Source organism: Vigna umbellata, chromosome 9 (genome assembly GCF_029865625.1).
Source record: "Vigna umbellata cultivar VRB3 chromosome 9, Vumbellata_1.0, whole genome shotgun sequence".
Lineage (NCBI taxonomy): Eukaryota > Viridiplantae > Streptophyta > Magnoliopsida > Fabales > Fabaceae > Vigna > Vigna umbellata.
Window position 1 is genome coordinate 30,980,980 of NC_142173.1, and position 19,409 is coordinate 31,000,388.

The 19,409-nt window shown below is 31.1% G+C and overlaps 4 protein-coding genes across 4 annotated transcripts; 2 read left to right on the forward strand and 2 right to left on the reverse strand.

The window, feature by feature from the left end:
- Positions 1-1,439: 1,439 nt before the first annotated feature.
- LOC148193197 (uncharacterized) lies at positions 1,440-2,016 on the reverse strand. Its single transcript, XM_088098060.1, has 3 exons — positions 1,926-2,016; positions 1,764-1,832; positions 1,440-1,585 (listed from the first exon to the last, which is right to left on the reverse strand). Exons 1-3 carry the CDS (start codon positions 1,977-1,979, stop codon positions 1,511-1,513), a joined length of 198 nt encoding a protein of 65 aa, XP_087954186.1. The 5' UTR covers positions 1,980-2,016; the 3' UTR covers positions 1,440-1,510.
- A 4,583-nt stretch (positions 2,017-6,599) lies between these two features.
- LOC148193198 (uncharacterized) lies at positions 6,600-7,187 on the forward strand. The gene is made up of 3 exons (XM_088097929.1): positions 6,600-6,653; positions 6,745-6,813; positions 6,958-7,187. Exons 1-3 carry the CDS (start codon positions 6,600-6,602, stop codon positions 7,030-7,032), a joined length of 198 nt encoding a protein of 65 aa, XP_087954055.1. The 3' UTR covers positions 7,033-7,187.
- Positions 7,188-13,010: 5,823 nt separating this feature from the next.
- LOC148193199 (uncharacterized) lies at positions 13,011-13,988 on the reverse strand. Its single transcript, XM_088099381.1, has 2 exons — positions 13,476-13,988; positions 13,011-13,379 (listed from the first exon to the last, which is right to left on the reverse strand). The coding sequence occupies exons 1-2, from the start codon at positions 13,986-13,988 to the stop codon at positions 13,011-13,013; spliced, it is 882 nt and encodes a 293-aa protein (XP_087955507.1).
- A 4,330-nt stretch (positions 13,989-18,318) lies between these two features.
- On the forward strand, positions 18,319-19,310 carry LOC124848897 (uncharacterized). Its single transcript, XM_047326723.2, has 3 exons — positions 18,319-18,422; positions 18,993-19,061; positions 19,172-19,310. Exons 1-3 carry the CDS (start codon positions 18,369-18,371, stop codon positions 19,250-19,252), a joined length of 204 nt encoding a protein of 67 aa, XP_047182679.2. The 5' UTR covers positions 18,319-18,368; the 3' UTR covers positions 19,253-19,310.
- Positions 19,311-19,409: the final 99 nt, after the last annotated feature.

Sequence of the window (19,409 nt, forward strand, 5' to 3'; positions counted from 1 at the left end):
TTTGAGAGTTTCTGGCTCTCTTTGTTTCAAGCATGTACCTGAACAGGAGCGGAGAAAGCTTGATGACAAAGGAGTTGAACTGATTTTGATTGGTTTTCATTCAACAGGTGGATACAAACTACTGGATCAAGAAACCAATCAAGAGCATATCAGCAGAGATGTTGTAATTGATGAAACCTCTGGCTGGACGTGGAAAAACAACAATCAGGAGACACCTCAGTCAACAATTATGCTGGAAGAGGAATGTGCTGCTAGTGTTATAGCATCTGCTTATTAGAATGTTCATGTGAGAAGATCATCTGGAACAGTTCAGAGAGCATCACGTTTGAGGGATTATGAACTGCTACATGAGGTAGATATCACAGCAGAAGGTAATCATATGCAGTTTGATCTGATTGCTAAAGCCAAGCCTTTTAATTTTGATGAAGGCGCAACTGATGAAAATTGTGGAGAGCAATGAAGTAAGAGATAGCTTCCATAGAGAAAAATCAAAACTGGGATTGGTTGATCCTCCGTGTGACAAAAGACCTATTGCTCTAAAATGGGTTTAAAATGTGAAAGGAAATCCAAAAGGAGAGATAGTGAGTTACAAGGCCAGACTTGTAGCCAAGGGGTTTACTAAAACGAAACATGTGTGATAATGCATCAAACCAAATATGCTCAGGAGTTATTAGAAAGACTCAGAATGAAGCAAAGTATATTGTAGCTGAGTATATTGGAGCTTGTTTGGCTGGAAACTGTGTTGCAGGAATTGAAGGTGGATTTCTCAAGCAAAGCCAACTAAGCCAGTAATTGAAGATTTGAAATGAATTTTGAAAGAATCCAAAGGATCCAAAGGACAACACAATATCTAAATCTCAGTCAAATGTTATATGTTAATTAAATCTCAAGCACAGTTACAATATATAAATTAATTTTGTAAGATCGATTTAAACTTAAATTTACCTTTTAATATAATATTAAAATTATGAATAACAAAATTTGTTGTTTGCTTGATATTAATGTACATTATATATTTATCCAATAAAAGCCATTCAACTTAACAACTTACGAGATAAGGAAGTACTTAAAAAACACAACGAATTGCCCTTACAAGCAAAATATATTTCTGGGATGGTCAAATCTAAAACCAATATATCAATTATTTATTCACGTTCTTTTTTCCAATCCCAACTTTGACTTCAGAATGATGTTAAGCTTATTAAAATTCATAAAATACACAGAAAAGTTTCAGTGTTAGATTTAACCAAGGTATAACTACACTTGCTACACTCATCTCCTGGATTATACATTCCACATAAATTTAATTATTACTTTTCGATTCTAAGTTATTATTAATAAACGTATTTTAAAACCATAATTAGTATGAAATACACTAACCACAGTGCACAAAGTAATAAATCTTCGTATATCAATATATTAAGGGTTACAAGAACAAATTCAATGAGCAGAAACAAGGTTTATTGAAGGGAAGTGAAGTTCAACATAATTAACGATCCATTGAGCTTCATTAGTTCTTTGAATTCAAAGCACTCTTGATAGAATCAGCAGCTCCTTGTGCCTTTTCCTGCATTTGTTGTCCAGCCTATACACAACAAAATACACTTACTTTTATCATACATCTTAATTTCTAATTCAACAACCAAACAAAACTCTTTACACTCATATATCAATATGAATATTATTGTAAGTATGGTTTAAACATGAAATTTACAACATATGATTTGATTGGGTAAAATTTTAGAAACAAAACATGGAAGAACCTGTTGCATGGAGTCTTGAGCAGACTGAGCAACATTGCTAGCCTTGTCCATCATGTTGCTAGCCTTTTCCTGCAATACAATACAAAACCTTGTCAATGATTTCTAAATATTGACCACGCAAGAACGTCGACACAGTACAAAGAGAAGAGGTTGAAGGTAGACCTGAGCTTGGCCCTTGGCTTGCCCAGCATTGTAGCTCGCGTTTTGGGAGTCCATCTTTTGTTTTAAATTGTGAATGAAAAATCAAGTGTTGTTAATCAATGTTAATTTTTCTGATGCATATTTTCCCACTCTTTGTTGTAGTTTATATAGTTTCTCAATGCATCGCGTCTTTCAACAAGTGTTTGTTCTTTTCACATTTTCTTGTGTAAATTGTGATTCGCATTTTTCTCCTAAAGCTTGTATTTCCACGGTACATGTCTCATGATCAATAGATATACATGTGTGTGGAGGAGACTCATTCTTCTATCATTTGAATCTCCCATACCTTAGTTTGGACAAGCTTTAATCTTATGTACTAATAATAGGAAAATTTTAATTTGAATACAATATTTAATATAAATAAGGAAAAAAAATATATGTTAAATTAAACTATCCAAGATAGGTATAATTAGTGGTCGAGCTCGTATATGCTTGGTGGTCTTGGTCTTGTTTTGTTTATATATATATATATATATATATATATATATATATATATATATATATATATATATATAACCATACCATCAAATTTTTCATATGAAATAAGGTGATGTGTACAATTTGTCACAAATAAACCATCAAATATATAACCATACCACACTATCATAAACCATACCCACCACCCTTTTGTATTGTGAAAGGAACTTGATGAATGGTAGACTAAGACAACCATAAGACTCAATTTCACACAAAGAGAGAAGAAAATCAAGGAACTTGATGAATGGTAAAATAGGACAACCACAAGACTCAATTTCACACAAAGAGAGGAGAAAATCATAAGGGATAGTAGTCATGATAATCAAACATAGATAACAAGATAAGAACTAAACTTTTTGAATAATCTTGTAAGAAAAATATGCAAAACAAGAATAACCTTGTCAAGAAACATTTATAAATCATCACCTAAAATCATAAAACTAGTGGCTTAATATTTAATATTAATCTTTTTATGTACTTGACTATTTAGATCTATTAAGTACTTTATTATAAGTTCCCTCCAATTTTAATCTAAATTTTACATTGAGCCTCTAACTTTCATAGAATTTGAATTATCTTTTGCAAAATTTTCTTTTGAAAGTACTTAAAGTCACTTGCTTGTATATTGAAATCACTATTTAAATGGTCAAATTAATAAATTCCATTGAAATTTTCTATTACCATCTGAACTTTTGTAAATTACTTAAGGAAATTCGAATTTACACTTTTATATTCTTAACTTCTTGTTCTATTATTAAGTACAATTATCTCGAACTAACACATTTTTTTCTATGCAAAATCAAGTTTTCCAAAAAGTTTAGTTAGGCTAGGATGGTAATATATTGGAAATAATAATAGAAATGAAAAGAGAAGTGTAAGACCCTAGAAAAGTTCACTAAGTAAAATAATAAAAAACATGAGTTAAGCTTAAGTTATAATTTTTTCGATGAGTAAAATGATTAAATAAGTTAAATAATTCATTTGGTTAAAGTACTTTGGTTTTGTAACATATGAAAGGTATTCAATTAAACTCCTACCAATAAATTTTTTTTGGACAATTTCTATAAAAAATTTGGATTATTTTTTAAGTTGGACTTGTTTCTTTGAGCTTTGAAAAAAGTAATAAATGTGAAATAAGACCTAAATTGGTGATAGGATTTTTCTTAAGTATAGACTTTGGGATAGTCTATATTTTTGGGATGGTTTCGTTTGGGATTCGATAGAGTAAAAGGAAATACAAAGTACCATGGATTAGATCAGGAATAACAATCCATGTAGGGAGAGTTAATGGTTTAACTGTTTAGTTGTTTTAATCGTTTTAATTGTTTTAATTTGTTTAAACTTATTTTGTTTATGTGTGACTCTGATGATCGTATTTTTATACGAAAGCAGATGAATGTATAGGTCATGAGGAAGATACACAACACTAAAGAGAGTGGTTAATATCGAGATATACTTGGAATAGTGTTTTAGTCTTAGGTTTTCCTTTCAACAGTGTTTGTGTTTGTAAAACAATGTTTATTTATTTATTTACTTGAGATTTCAAATAAGAGATGAATAAAGTTTTTTTTAATTATGTAATTAGTGTTAATTATAGATTTTAGGAAGCTTTGGGTGTTACATTTTGGTATCAAAGTGTCTAATAATTTAAGAGCGTTTAACATATAATAAGCGCTAAAAGTTATAAGGTTTATAATAGATCATCTAATCGTGATAACATCTAATAATAAGTTAGACCATTTAGGATACATGTAACCTACGTTAAACACTATATATCATAAACACTTAATGTTACTCAAAACAGACATGTGTTACACAATAGTACATGTTTAGGATCGTCTAACAGTTTAATGCATGTACGTTCTAGTACTCTTTTTTATATTGTGTTGTGCTCTCTTTGACAGAAATTATTCCTCTTTATGGAGTCTCAGTCAACCACTTTCATTTCGACCAGCATGGTCTCGACATGAATCTTGTTTTTATACTCCTCAATTGGTCCATGTTTACAAGCAGCATCATGCACAAGTCGGCTATAAAAGGTTTCGACCTTACCATTATGATCATGTAGTGTAGAACTACCTAGGCGTTCAGATTCTTGATCTTCAAATAAACTTTACCGAACCTGCTAATGAAGGTTCATAAAGACTCTCCCTTTTCTTGCCTGACATTGAGAAGTGTTAGGGAAGTGAGATGGTGGTGTCGGCTATTAGCAAACTGCATTATGAAGGACAATGTCAGGGTATCAAAGAAGTCAATGGAGTAGGGGGAAGGTTGGTGAACCACTCCAGAGTAGGTTCTTTCAAGGTCGTTAGGAAGGCCTTGCACATGACATCATCATCAATCAAGTAGAGATTGACTTGTGTGATGTATATGACCACATGTTCATTAGGGTTAGTGTTTCCATCATAACGATCTAGGGTGAGGGCCTTCCACTGCTTAGGGAGCAAAGTCTTTGTGATGTCGTCAATGAAGGGATGTCGATGATTTCCTCCTGGTGTTGAGGAGTTGTTCATTGCTCCTGTAGTCCTAGGGGTATGGTTGTACTAGTTTTCTTCTTCAATTTCATGAAATGAGAGGGAGTCTTCTACACTGAATTTATGTTATCAGGGGTTTCCTTCTCCTTCCCCTTGACAGTTGCTCCTTCAGTCTCAACCCTCTATTTCCTCGACATTTCTTTTCTTAAACTCAGCAAACTTCTGCTGCATTTTTGTCTAGGCCTCTAAGATAGCGGTTATGTTGATCAAGAATGTTCATGCTTCTTTCGCTCCAACCATCATACTTCTCAAGACACCTTAAACCTTCTCCTTACAAAATATAATTCGGCCCCACGGTGGGTGTGAATTGTTCTAACGAGGCCAAATACATTTTGTAAGAGCTCCAACAAACATTCCAAACGCTTCAAGCTTCAAACTCTAGGAGTATTCATCCTCTCCAATGCTTGTCCTCTTCAAGTAGGGTTTGTGCCTGTAGAAGGCACTCCAACACTCAAGTTAGCAAAGTGCGCTAGCAAATAATAAATGCGGTAATTAATAAATGTAATCAACATATCTCGTAAATGTGTTATTTATACTACTTTTCATGAGTCCTTATCTGGACGAGCTCAGGCCACGTGGACTAATTACTTGTTAATATTACATTATTGTAGTTAATTATGAGTTATTGTGACTAATATGTAGTTTAAATAATCTTGTCTTGGTCGAATAAGTAAGGTCAGGTACATGTCGAATTAGTAGACCAACATAAGATTTGATCGTACAATGTCATGCTTAAGGGGACTTGGACATAAACAATACACCAAACATTTTATGATAGTTTATAATAAAAATTCATATAAAGTAGCATTTTTCGAGATAGGTATAGTTTTAATTATTATAGAATGTATTATACTTTATGACAATTATACATATTATCATAAAAAAAGCATTTTTCTCTCTAAATTTTTTTTTTTATTTCATCAATTCTCTGCTTACATAATAAAAAATGCATTTTTCTTTTTAAATTTTATTTATTTATTCAATTTTCTACTTGCGTAACAAATACCTTGTATATAAAATATATTTATATGGCAAAGATTTTTGAACAAAAATTTTAATGATTTAATACATGAATTATAATAAAACTTTACTTAAATATAATGTATTCAAATACATATAAAATTTTTTACTATACAAATTTCTTAATTCAATCAATGATTATTTACAACAAATATTTAAAAGAATAAAGGTTCACTATCCTAAACTTCATGTAACATTTAATTCTTTAACAGGGATACGTAATTGAGTATCTACATAATCAAATATTTATTCAATCAAGAAAAGATAAAACTAATTAATTTTTAAATATTTAAGATATTTGAACTAGTTGCATATTATCTCTTTTTAAGAGTAACTAATGTTTACGGTATGAAACACCCATATATCTATGCTGATCAAAAGTTTAAAAATCAGTCTCCAAATTGACTTAACATGTGTCCTTGGAAACGTAAGTGAAGGAGAAAACTGTGGATCACAATTTGTGCAAGAAAACGTATGAACAACAAACACTTGTTGAAAGATGCAATGCATCGAGAAACTATATAAACTACAATAAAGAGTGGCAAAATATGCATCAGAAAAATTAACATTGAATAACAATACCTAATTTTTCATTCAACATAAGATGGATTCCCAAAACGCAAGCTATAATGCTGGACAAGCCAAGGGCCAAGCTCAGGTCTACCTTCAACCTCTTTATAGCATGTTGATATTCATGCATGCATGCTCTATATTCAGAAAACATTGACATGTTTTTTATGGTATTACAGGAAAAGGCTAGCAACATGATGGACAAGGCTAGTGATGTTGCTCATTCTGCTCAAGACTCCATGCAACAGGTTCTTCTATGCTTTATTTCTCAACTTTTACTCAAATCATGTTGTAACATTCATGTTTAATCCATATTTACAATAACATTTATATTGATATATGAATGCAAAATAAGATGCATGATAAAAGTGAGTGTATTTTGTTGTGTACAGGGTGGGCAACAAATGAAAGAAAAGGCACAAGGAGCTGCTGATTCTATCAAGAGTGCTTTGAATTCAAAGAATTAATGAAACTAAATGGATCGTAATGCTCGACTTTCCTTCCCTTCAATAAACCTTGTTTTGTTCGTCTACATATTTTGTATGTAGAAACAACATTCTTTTTTATTTCATCTTATTTTTATTTGTAGAAGCATCATTCCATTTTATTTCGAATATAATCATTTTCCTTTGATTTGGGTAACCAGATTATTTGATGATCAAATACTCAAGTTATAAATTTGAATCGTTCTAAAGGAGACAATAAGATCTAACCATTTATAATTGATAGTATATACTAGTTCATGCTGAGTTCCTTTCAACAAAAAAACAAGTTTATCTATCAGTTCAATTACTTCTCAATCTTACTATTTGTTTTAAATTCTGTTAGGCAAGCAATTGGATGAATTGAATCATTTTTAACTTAATCAAAATTACAATTTTAACTTAACATAAAAAAATAGTCTTTTAATTATTTTATTCAGTTTGATTTATCTTTTAATAAAAAAAACTCAATTTAGTTTCTTATATTTAAGAACTTTAACGTGAAATTTTCTTCAATTTACACCGAAAGGAGTGAGGTTATGTTTTATTTTTTTTAATTGAAAATTATAATATACTTAATATGAGTTTCTTAAATTAATAAAAAAAAAACTAAGCAATTAAAAGTAGAACTCAGTCACAACAATTATTTTTTTATTTTGTGTTAGACTAATGGTTTTTCTTAAACAGTTTAACATTAATAACCTAATATAACATTTTTCATTGTCTGGTCTTAATGAGATACATTTGTGTTTTTGTCATAATAAATAATATTAAATCATGATAAACTATTATTTTAATTTTTTAATTTTTTAATTTAAGTTTGACAAATGAAACAATTCAGTTGAAAAATAATCATTAGACGATCAAGCTTTAGCTTGTTGAACGTCACTCAAAATTCATATAATATAAAAAGTTTTATTAGTTAAAGATAACACTCAACACATGCTTTCATTATATAGAAGAGACGAATTCTTTTTTGTTTTGTAAACTGTATAAAATATACAAAAGTTGACTTACTGATTTCAATGAAGATTTTAATACAATAAATCAAATATCTTCTAAAAGTTTACTTTTAAATTTGGTATTATCAATATAAATAAATTAAATATTTTCTAAAAGTGTATTTTAAATTTGGTATATAACAAGTGACTGCAAAAAAGAAAGTTATTAGTTAAAAGCTGTCACCAATTGATAAAGATAATTTTTTATAATGATTTAAATGGATTGTTTATATGAATTTTAAAGCTGACGATACAACTAACACAGAAAAATGTTAGTTTTTATGATATAGTTGAATAATAGTTACTGAAAAGTATTGAAATACATATCATTTATACTATAGTTAAAATTTCAGTTGTCTAGAAATTCTACTTTCTAAGATCGATTTGGTTATAATAGTCATAAAAATAGCATTTTCCGGGATATGAATATTTTTACCATCTTAGAATGCATATTTTTTTTTATGAAAGGTATATATATTGTCATATAAAATGCATTTTTCTCTTAAAAATTTTCTTTATTTATTTAATTTCCTATATATTTGTCTAACAAGTATGCATGCTTATCACTTAATATTTACATTTATAATTTTCTAATTGAGACGTGCACAAGTTCAATACAAATAATATAGTATAATTTATGTATTGAAATTGAATATATTTCATAATAAAAAGGCTAACTTATTATTTAGAATATTTAAAAAAATTTACCTTAATCAATCTCAATTAACTCAACATAATAATTCCAATACTATATTAGTGTCTTATTAAACTATTAATTACATAATACCATTTTGCGTCACTGACCCAAGTAGCATCATTGAATGTAAGTCAAATAGTTTCAAAGTTGAATAGATTAATACTAAATATACAAAATTGAGTTCAAAAATAAAGTTTTAATCTTATATATATCAAAAGTCTTGATGAAATGAGATATATAAGAATTGAAGTAAAGTAAACAATAAATTTAGTCTTTTTTTATTATTATTAATTTATGTGTATCATATGAATAATTTAAATATCTTTTAAATTTAATTTTTAGAAAATAATTAAAAAAGGAAACAAAAATAATTTTTCTATTTTGAAGAAATACTAATCCAAGAATATTTTCTTTTATAAAATCTTATTTGACCTTTAAGGACATTTTGCACAGAAAAAGAAAAGGATATATTTTAATTAATCTTATTTGACCTTTAAAGACATTTTGCAATACAAAAACTTCTAAACTTTGTTAAAACTAATAAAGACACAAACTACAAAACATCGATAACATTATGTTACCATATACTTCTTTTTATATTAAAAGGTGAAAAAAGTTGAAAGTTAAAAAGAAAATATTTCTAGCGAGTTAGTATAGCCATTAAATAATTTGACGATAATTTTTTTTTTTTTTACAGTGAAGGGCAACATTCCAAAATTGGCATGAATGTGTTGTTTGAAATGTAAGTGAAGGAGGAAAATTTGAATCTCATTTAGTTTGTGTGGTAAAACATGAGAAGAAGCAAAACACGTTAAAAGTTGCAACACATTGATAAACTATATATAAGTTACACTAGAAAATGAGAAAATGAATAAGTACTAAATTAAACAAATCTTCGTTTTCTATCACAATTTAATACATAAGAATATCGAATATGGACTCTTAAAATGCGAGTTATATTGCTCAACAAGTCAAGCATCAAGCTCAGGTGTATCTTCAATCTCTTCTCTTCGTTGTTTAAAATTGAATATTATTAAAGTACAATTCTAGCTTTAAAAGCTTACTTTATTCAATGTAAACAGAGTATAATTAAACATGGTTGAATATAATTGAACGTTGCTAATTTTATGGAACAGAAAAACTAAGCATTTTATTTCTAGGGAATAATATTTATTAACAAATAACTAAAGGATATGAGTCAAAACGTGGCTGACATTCCTCCCTTAAACTGAACTGTTATTTTAGTAAATACGGTCAGTTTATCTCCTCAATATGACATATACCAAGTCTTTCTCTTAATTACATAAATACTTCCAACTTCAAGACTTTGGTCATGATGTCAACTAGTTGATCCTTAGTTCCGCAGTATACTAATTCAACTTTTCCTTGGTTTGTCAACTCCCGAAGAAAATGAAATTGAACATCAATATGCTTACTTCAACCATGCATGATTGGATTCTTTGAGAGTTTAATTGTTGAGCTCTTATCACAATAAATGATACATTTATTTTGCTTAATCCCCAAATTCTCAAGCACACGCTTCATCCAGATACTCTGAGTAGCACAAGCTATTGCAGAGATATATTCAGCTTCGGTGGTGGAAATGATACCACAGGTTGCTTCTTAGAACTCCAAGCAACCAATCCATTTGACATCTTAAAAACATACCCTAAGGTACTCCTTCGGTCATCACAATCTCCAGCATAGTTATTATCACATAATGCTACCAACTTCTCTCTTCCTTCAATAGTTCCTCTCAAATAGCGTAGGACCCTATTTATTGCTTGTTGATGCATGGCAATTGGTGCTTTCATGAAACGAGCCACTAAACTTACACTATACATTAAGTCTGGCCTAGTGACAGTTAAATACATAAGGCTTCCCACCATTTGCTTATATGTAGTAGCATCAACCTTCAATCCTCTAGCATCCTTTATGAGCTTACACCCTGGAACAATTGGATTTTTTACAGCTGCACAGTTTTGGAAACCAAATCTTTCAAGTATTTGATTAGCATATTTTCTCTAACAAATAAAAATGCCATTTGAAGTATGCGTGACTTCCACACCAAGAAAATATCTCATCCTGCTCAAATCGGTCATCTCAAATTCCTTTTTCATTAAGTTTCTGAATTCTTGGAACAGTTTTTCACTATTTCCTGTATAGATAAGATCATCTACATACAAGTTCACAATAAGAACATCTATTGCTCCTTCTTTCTTTGTAAATAACGTGTGATCACTCGTGCTTCTTTCAAAACCTTCCTTGAGGAAGTATGATTCTATCTTGTTGAACCATGCTCTAGGTGCCTGTCTCAACCCATAGAGAACTTTCTTCAGTTTATACACCTTGTCTTCTTCACCGATTACCTCATATTCCTTTGGTTGTTCCACATACACATCTTCTACTAACTCTCCGTGTAGGAATGCACTTTTGACAACTAGTTGATAAACTGTCGAACCTTGACTGGCTGCAATGGATAAAGTCAATCGAATGGTATCCCATCTTGCCACAGGTGCAAATACTTTAGTGTAATCAATTCTAGTTTCTTGAGAATACCCTTTTGCTACAAGACGGGCCTTGCATTTGTCTACTTTTCCCTTTTTGTTTATCTTCATCTTAAATACCCACTTCACACCAACTTTCTTTGCTCTTGTCGGTAATGTTGTTAGTTCCCACGTTCCATTTTTGTTGATCGCTGATATCTCATTCTCCATTGCATCCCTCCATATCTGACTTTTGGATGCTTCCTCAAAGGTAGTGGGATCAATTGAATCATATGATGTGAACATGGCAAGTTGTTGCATCTCTTGAGTGAGTTGTTCCACTTCCTATGCCATTCCTTCTTCGTCTTCTTCTTCTGACAGTCCAGCTCCAGATTCATAGTCCCTCATCCATACTGATGGTTGTCTTCTCCTTTCTGGGAGTTTGGTTCTTTCATCTTCTGTACTTTCTTCTGCATGCTTATTATCTTGATTTGTCATTGTTGAATCTTTATTTCCCTTACTTTCTTCCTCTTCTTCACACTTTATTTCAAGAGAATTAGCTCCTTCTGACTTCTTCCAGTCCCACTTTTTCATTTCATCAAAAACTACAGGCTAATAATAATTCTCTTTGTTTCTGGATCATACATTCGGAAAGCTTTGGACTCTTCACTGACTCCCATATGTACACACTTGATGCTTTTTTCATCCAGCTTCTTCCTTGTAGCATCAGGAACGTGAACATATCATATGCATCTAAACACCTTGAGATGTGTGACTGAAGGTTTTCTCTCTTTCCAAGCTTCTTTAGGTGTCATATTTGGAAGGACTGAGGTTGGGCATCTATTCAGAATATGAGTGGCCAGGTTTGCTACTTCAGGCCAATATTTCTTTGGAACATCTTGTGCTATGAGCATGCATCTCACCATATTCATCAAGGTTCAGTTTCTTCTTTCTGCCACTCCATTCTGTTGTAGTGAGTAAGGCGCAGTGAGTTGTCTTGTGATTCCATTATTACTACAATAGTCATTGAATTATGATGAGTTGAACTCTCCTCCTCTATCAGTGCGCAAACAGGCTATGTTGTATCCTGTTGCTTTTTCAATCAATGATTTAAACCTTTTGAATGTATCAAAGGCTTCATGCTTGGCATATAAGAAATAAGACCATATTTTTTGACTATAATCATCTATAAAGGTAAGGATATACCTTTTATGACTGTGAGATTTAGGAGTAATTGGACCACATATATCTGAATGAATGAGTTATAGAGGTTTAGAAGCTCTCCAAGTGCTTTTCTGTGGAAAGGAAAGTCGTTGTTGTTTTCCAGTCATACATATGGAGCACAACTTGGATTGATTCCTCAATATTGGCAGGCCTTGAACCATCTTCCTGTGTGCAAGAGTCTGTAGTCCTTTCATGTTCAGGTGACCAAACCTCTGATGTCACAAGCTTGTAATATTTTCAGAAGTTACATTTAAACATGTTGCCTTTGATATATTAGTATCAACAACAGCGATAGATGCCATAAGCACAAACATACGATTTGCAGATATCATAGTTCGTATAATTAGACCTTCAGTATCATGATAAATGCTACAACATCCATTCTTAATTAGTATAGACAAATTTCATTCTTGAAGCTGACCAATGCTAAGCAAATTTGTTTTGAGATCAGGAATGTAAAATACCTCTATGATGGTCACAATTCGTCCTTCTAATTTCATTCGAACATTGCCTTTTCCCATGACATTCAATTTGAAGTCATTTCCTAGTTTAACACTATGTCTGAATATCAAGTTCAATGAACCATTTCTTGTCTCCACTCATGTGATTGCTACATCCAGAGTCCAGAAACCACATTTCATCTTGTTTGACTCCTTGCATTTCCACATATGACATAAGTAACATCTTCTTTCCTTCATCCAACTCTGTGTGTTTTGCACAGTTGGCATATGTGGGACATTCATATTGAAAATGTCCCAGTTTGTGACATCGATAACACTCAATTGTAGATTTATCAAAAGCTCTACCTCTGCCTCTTCCTCTACCTCTGTATCTGCCCCGTCCTCTACCTCTATTACTGAGATGTTCAGTAACTTGTGGAGCAGAGTAGTCTCTTGTGACTTTCAATGCTTGTTCAGTTATTTCCTGCCTTTTTATCTTATGTTCATGTATAAGTAATGAACTCTACAACTCATCTACCGTCATTTCATGGATGTCCTTGAATTCTTCGATTGAGCATACAATATAATTGTATTTGTCAGATAATGTACGCAAAATCTTTTCAACAATGTGTCCATCCTCCATGGTCTCTCCTGCTCCTCTCATGTCATTTGCAATGATCATGACTCTAGAAATGTAATCATTCACGCATTCACTGTTTTGTATTTCTAGAATTTCAAACTCCCTTCGAAGTCGTTGAAGTTGTGCGTGTTGAACTCGAGCATTCCCTTGATACTTTTGCTTCATTGAATCCCAAAGTGCTTTGGAGGTAGCTTTGTTGGTGATGGTTTTCAAAATATTCTTGTCAATGGATTGAAACAGATAGTTCTTTGCTTGTAGATTGTTCAGTTTCTGCTCTTCCAGAATTCTACGTTTTGCTCTTGTGAGTGACTCTAGTATTTTGGGTTCTTCATAACCTTGCTCCACCACGCTCCAATATTCCTTGGATCTCAGCAAATTTTCCATTAGCATGGACCGACGATCATAGTCTCCATCAAACTTTGGAATGCTAATGAAGCTATTGTCGTCAGCCATATGTTTCTACTCACCTCTTTTCTCTCGTGTTTTGCTAATATATGTATCAGGCCCGTGAGTGAGCTCTGATACTAGTGTTTAAAATTGAATATTATCAAAGCACAATTCTATCTTTAAAAGCTTACTTTATTCAATGTAGTAAATGGCTTTATATAGCCAATACAGTAACTGATATAAAAGAAAGAGATACCACGTAAATAGAGCATAACTAAACATGGTTGAACATAATTTAACGTGGCTAATTTTATGGAACAGAAAAACTAAGCATCCTATTTCTAGGGGATAATATTTATTAAAAAATAACTAAAAGGATTAAGTCAAAATGTGGCTGACATTCCTCCCTTAAACTGAACTGTTATTTTAGTAAATACAGTCAGTTTATCTCCTCAATATGGCATATATAACGTATTGATGTTAAAGCATGTTTGATATTCAGAAAACATTGACAAGTTTTTTTATGATATCACACATGATGAACAATCTTTACAAAAATTATTGGAATTATCGCCATAACTTTACAAACATAAATAAATTTAAACTATCGATAGATTTTATAGACGAATTTTAAAATTTTAATTACCGACAGATTTATTACTAACAGACATAATACATATTTTATATATCGACAATTTTTTTCCGTCGATGAAATATGTCTTAAATGAAATATGTATTATCGACAAAATAAATTGTTAATAAAATTTGTCGATAAAAAAAGTGGCAAATTTCTCGCTCAAATCTCGTGTTTAATGTCTAAACATAAAATCATTTCTTGATCTTCTCCCACATCACACAACCCATCAACATTGGAACCTAGGTCAAGCCTCTTCATCTTCATTTCCTTTTCATGCCCAAACCATAGGACCACTGAGCTACCTTGTTAATCGAGACACCACATGCATTCTCCACTACCTTAGCCTTTTTTAATATAACCAACATTTTACCACACGAGTACAACATAGAGAAGAAAAAGCAGACAAAAGAAGAGGAAGAAAAGGAAAAGTGGAGTGAGTGTGATCATGGTGGCTCTATCGGTGTCATTGGACCTTGAGATGGCATGGAAAAGATGGTCGCAACTTGGAATGCAGAGTTTTCTATGTCATATGAGCACCAAAATCAAAATAGAGAATGAATGTGTTGTATTTGGTGAAGTGTTTGTCAATGAACAACTTGGGTAGCGAGGCTCCTAGTCGAATGAGTGGCTTGGTGAATGTAAGGTTCAATTGTCACATGATTTGGTTGTGAAGGTGTGGCAAAGGTTTAAGTATGCTAGGAAGCCGACTTTTCAGTTCTTTTGTTGGGCGAGCAAAAGGCATGGGTTTGATCATGATTTAAGAACTTATAATTACATAATGAGTGTTCTTGGGAGGACTTCACAGTTTTAGATAGTAGTGGTTGAGATACCAATTGACTGAGTTGCCAACTAGGTGAGTTGTCGATTGGCCAAGCTGTTGAATGGTCCAGTAACTGAACAACTGAGTTGCCGACTACCTGAGTTGTCGACTAGCTGAGTTGCTCACTGGTCAAGCTGCTGACTAGTCAAGCTGCCGACTAACCCAGCTAGCGAATTGCCAAGCTGTCGACTGACCAAACTACCAACCAAGCTCCTAAATTGGCTGAGCTTGAGAAGATTGGTGTTTACTAAAGGATTTTTCCTTTGGTAGTTATCATGGATTTTTCCTTCGGTTATCGACAATTTTTTCCTTCAGTAATCATTGATGGATATAAAATTTTGTCTAGCTGCTACTCGGCCGACCTATTGAGCTATCATGCTTCTAAGAAGTTAAGATTGGGCTATCAAGCTTCTGTGTCGTTAAGTTGTGGGGCTTTGAGAGTTGTGCTGATTAGGGCCATGTAGAATGGTCAAAACTCGAGCAACAAAGGAGAAGCTCCAGAATTTGGGGAAACTTGGCCAGAGAAAGATTTTCTCTACAGGTTCCCAAATAGAGCTAAGTTAGGGTTGTAAATTACCACATCGGCAAATAAAATAGAAACAAAGTTTTCTATGCCAGCAACACACTCTCACACAAAAAGCAGACAAAAGGGAGATTAAAGGTCGACCTTTATCGATTTGGCTAAAGGACGAGACAAGCTTATTCAGACTGAAAGTTAAGATGGATTGGCCTAAACTGAAAGTCTAATAATATATTTAAAAATAATAATTCTTTTTCATGTTTAAAATGAAAGCTCATGGTTGACTTTGATCCACAAGACTTTTGTGAATATTTTGACCCTGTGGGCTTTTTCAATAATGAGCTTTTTGATCGTGTGAATTTGTTTGCCCCAATCAACGTGGATCAAGGTCAAGGGATGGACCAAATTGACAGCTCTAATCAAACACTAGCTAATTATATTAATATAATTTTATTCTCTATACATCCATTAAAAGTCTTAATTTCTATAACTAAACATATATTTTCTCTATATACATAATCAATTAGGTATTTTTTTCATCCATTATGTTTGCTATTTAAATTATTGTAAGGTATCCTTTTATCCATTAGGGACCAAATTTAAAATTCCTTAGAAACTATGAATACATAAAACTATTTTTCTTCCATTATAGTGACTTAGCTACATTGTATATCACTCCATAATATATGAATGTCATATTCTTTGCATCTTTATTATTATAAAGGTTACATATATTTGTTTTTAGTCTTTAAACTTAGACTTAAAAATTGAAATTAATCTTTGTCTTAAATTTTGATATATTTTAGTTTCCAAACTTTTAAAATAAATAAATATAATAATGGGTGGACAATAATATATTAATATTTCATTCGACAACTTTAACAATAATACAGTGAAACATTAATAGTTATGAAACTTATACAACCTCACACACAAAGGCTTCTTTGAGTATTTTTCAAGGTATTGTACATATGTATATGCTGAAAGCATTTTTGTCCAACTTCGGTGATCATTTTCTCCAAGCAATTTTTCCATAACCCAATCAAAATGTTGAGATTCAAACACACTTAGAATGCTTAACAAATTCAGCATGGCAACTCCTTATTGTGTAACTCTTAAAGAAATCATCATACAAAAAATTTTCAAATATCCACTCATCGTGTAGCTATCTATCACACAAACAATTAACACATGAAAAATAATAATATCTTTTATTAGCAGTTATCATATTTCATTGGTCAAATCATAGAAACTTTTTAAGTCCATTCTCATTCTTCTCAATAATTCTACTTTAATTCGATTAACCTTGATATTGGTTTATGAGTTAATATCTCACTTTTACTTTTAATTTTGATTTTATCTCATTAAAAAAAATCTCTGATAAGTATATATTTTAATCAACATTTTCTTATAATTTATAAATTTTCAATTGTATTTTGCATTTGGTTTTCATGTTATACAAAATAAAAATAATAACATCTAATCAATCACAATTAAATATACATTCACAAATTAACACAGATGTAATCAAGGCATAATATACATTAAATGTTGATTAAAAGATAAGTACTTAAAATAAAAAGTCAAAAACATTATAAATTGTCGACAATTCAAAATTTAATATATTGACTATCAGTCTTCGTTGAATTACATTAGTTTGCTTGGATTAAACTTAGATATATAAACCAATTTGCATTAACTATATTAGTTTAGTTTGATATTTTTTTTTTTAGTTTATCCGAGTTATTCAAAATTAATGGACTAACTCCTTATATCAAATTACGACCATTATTTTCTACTAGTAACACGCAACCTCTAAGATTTTGTTATATGTATTTAAGAAGGCAATTAATGTTTGAAATTTTACAGAACAAAGTTATATAATTTGCTAATGTACCTTTTATCTCTCTACTTAAGTATTTGTTTAGTCCTAAAAATGTTTAATGCATCTCTAATTTTATAAAATGGTAAGTAATTTAGAATAAATTATTTCTTTAACACGTCATATAAAATGGAATAAACTATTTCCTGTAAAACATAGTACAAAAGGGGTTTACATTATTTTATCAATTAATAATGCTAAGTATCCAAACATCATTTGCTATATATATCTATCTCACTTTGTCATACGTAGACTTTTCTACTCCAATATTTCAGCAATAAGATAGAACAAAAAATCACTATTATTAGTAAAAATGATAAGAACTAGTCCAAATGTATGAGATTAAAACAACGAATGAATGTCGTCCACATGCATACATGTTCATCAACAAGAATGCCATGACATGTGTCCTTGAAAACGCATGTGAAGGAGGAAAATGTGAATCTCATAATCATGATAAGAAATTATGCAATGAATTGAGAAACTATATAAGTGACAAGAGTTTGAGACAAAATATATTAGCATTTGATCAAAACCTAAAACAACACTTGATTTTCACAAACAAACACTTTAGTATAAGAATCAAGATGGACTCCCAAAACATGAGCTACAAAGCTGGACAAGCCAAGGGTGAAGCTCAGGTCTTTCCTTAACTGTTTCTCTCTAACTCAACCAAACTTAAACATTAACCCTTTTTTATTTCAAAATTATCTAATAATTTCTCTAACATATATGGAAACATCATTACATGTGTTACTTTCTATCTCATTTTTAAAGTATAGTTGTTTTATCTTTAACTTTTTTTCAAAATTTTAGTTGCTTTAGAATTTTAGTACAAAAATTGTATAAGTTTTTAGTTATGCATCTACATGTGGGTGATTAATTAAACCCATATTTAGAAGAATATTAATATATTTTTTTATGCAGTGTATGTATAAAAGTATTTCTTAGAAATTTGAATTCTTTAGTTTTTGGTGTTATTCCTTTCCTATGATGATTTGAAATATATTAAAAACTTTTTTAACATGTCAACGTCAATATATTTTAAAAAATCAACGTAGATACAACATAAAAAAACTCACATAATCACTTCATTTCTTAGTGAAATTTACAACATTAATGAGAACAAAATTTATTACTAGACACTTTTTTAAGACTATCTAATAATTTTGAGGACACTCACACAAGGTTTTTGGTGGCATTAATTGCAGGAAAAGACGAACACCATGATGGACAAGGCTTCCAATGCTGCTCAATCTGCTCAAGAATCCTTGCAAGAGGTTATTATTTTCCAACATTAATTATTCTATTAAAATAAATTTATAATGATGTGATTATCTATAATTTACATGCAATTACTAAAAGAAAGTGTATTTTGTTATGTATATAGGTTGGAAACCAAATGCAGGCTAAAGCACAAGAAGCTGCTGAGGCTGTGAAGAATGCAACAGGGATGAACAACAACAAATGAAGATGAATGGTTCTTTTTAGTTTCTCTTCAAATAAACCCTGTTGTGCCGATGCATGTATTTTACAGGAATATTATTTCATTCTTTTTCAAATGTAATTGCTTTCTATGTTGAGTTCAGCTCAATCAAATATTAGTAATTAATGTTGTTTCAGAGTTG

Coding starts and splice junctions, on each gene's coding strand:
- LOC148193197 (XM_088098060.1), bottom strand. CDS start 1,979: ATGGACTCCCAAAACGCGAGCTACAATGCTGGGCAAGCCAAGGGCCAA. Junction 1,833..1,925: donor AAGCCAAGGGCCAAGCTCAG/GTCTACCTTCAA, acceptor ATTGTATTGCAG/GAAAAGGCTAGCAACATGAT. Junction 1,586..1,763: donor CTCAAGACTCCATGCAACAG/GTTCTTCCATGT, acceptor TGTTGTGTATAG/GCTGGACAACAAATGCAGGA.
- LOC148193198 (XM_088097929.1), top strand. CDS start 6,600: ATGGATTCCCAAAACGCAAGCTATAATGCTGGACAAGCCAAGGGCCAA. Junction 6,654..6,744: donor AAGCCAAGGGCCAAGCTCAG/GTCTACCTTCAA, acceptor ATGGTATTACAG/GAAAAGGCTAGCAACATGAT. Junction 6,814..6,957: donor CTCAAGACTCCATGCAACAG/GTTCTTCTATGC, acceptor TGTTGTGTACAG/GGTGGGCAACAAATGAAAGA.
- LOC148193199 (XM_088099381.1), bottom strand. CDS start 13,988: ATGGCTGACGACAATAGCTTCATTAGCATTCCAAAGTTTGATGGAGAC. Junction 13,380..13,475: donor CTGACAAATACAATTATATT/GTATGCTCAATC, acceptor ATAAAAAGGCAG/GAAATAACTGAACAAGCATT.
- LOC124848897 (XM_047326723.2), top strand. CDS start 18,369: ATGGACTCCCAAAACATGAGCTACAAAGCTGGACAAGCCAAGGGTGAA. Junction 18,423..18,992: donor AAGCCAAGGGTGAAGCTCAG/GTCTTTCCTTAA, acceptor CATTAATTGCAG/GAAAAGACGAACACCATGAT. Junction 19,062..19,171: donor CTCAAGAATCCTTGCAAGAG/GTTATTATTTTC, acceptor TTATGTATATAG/GTTGGAAACCAAATGCAGGC.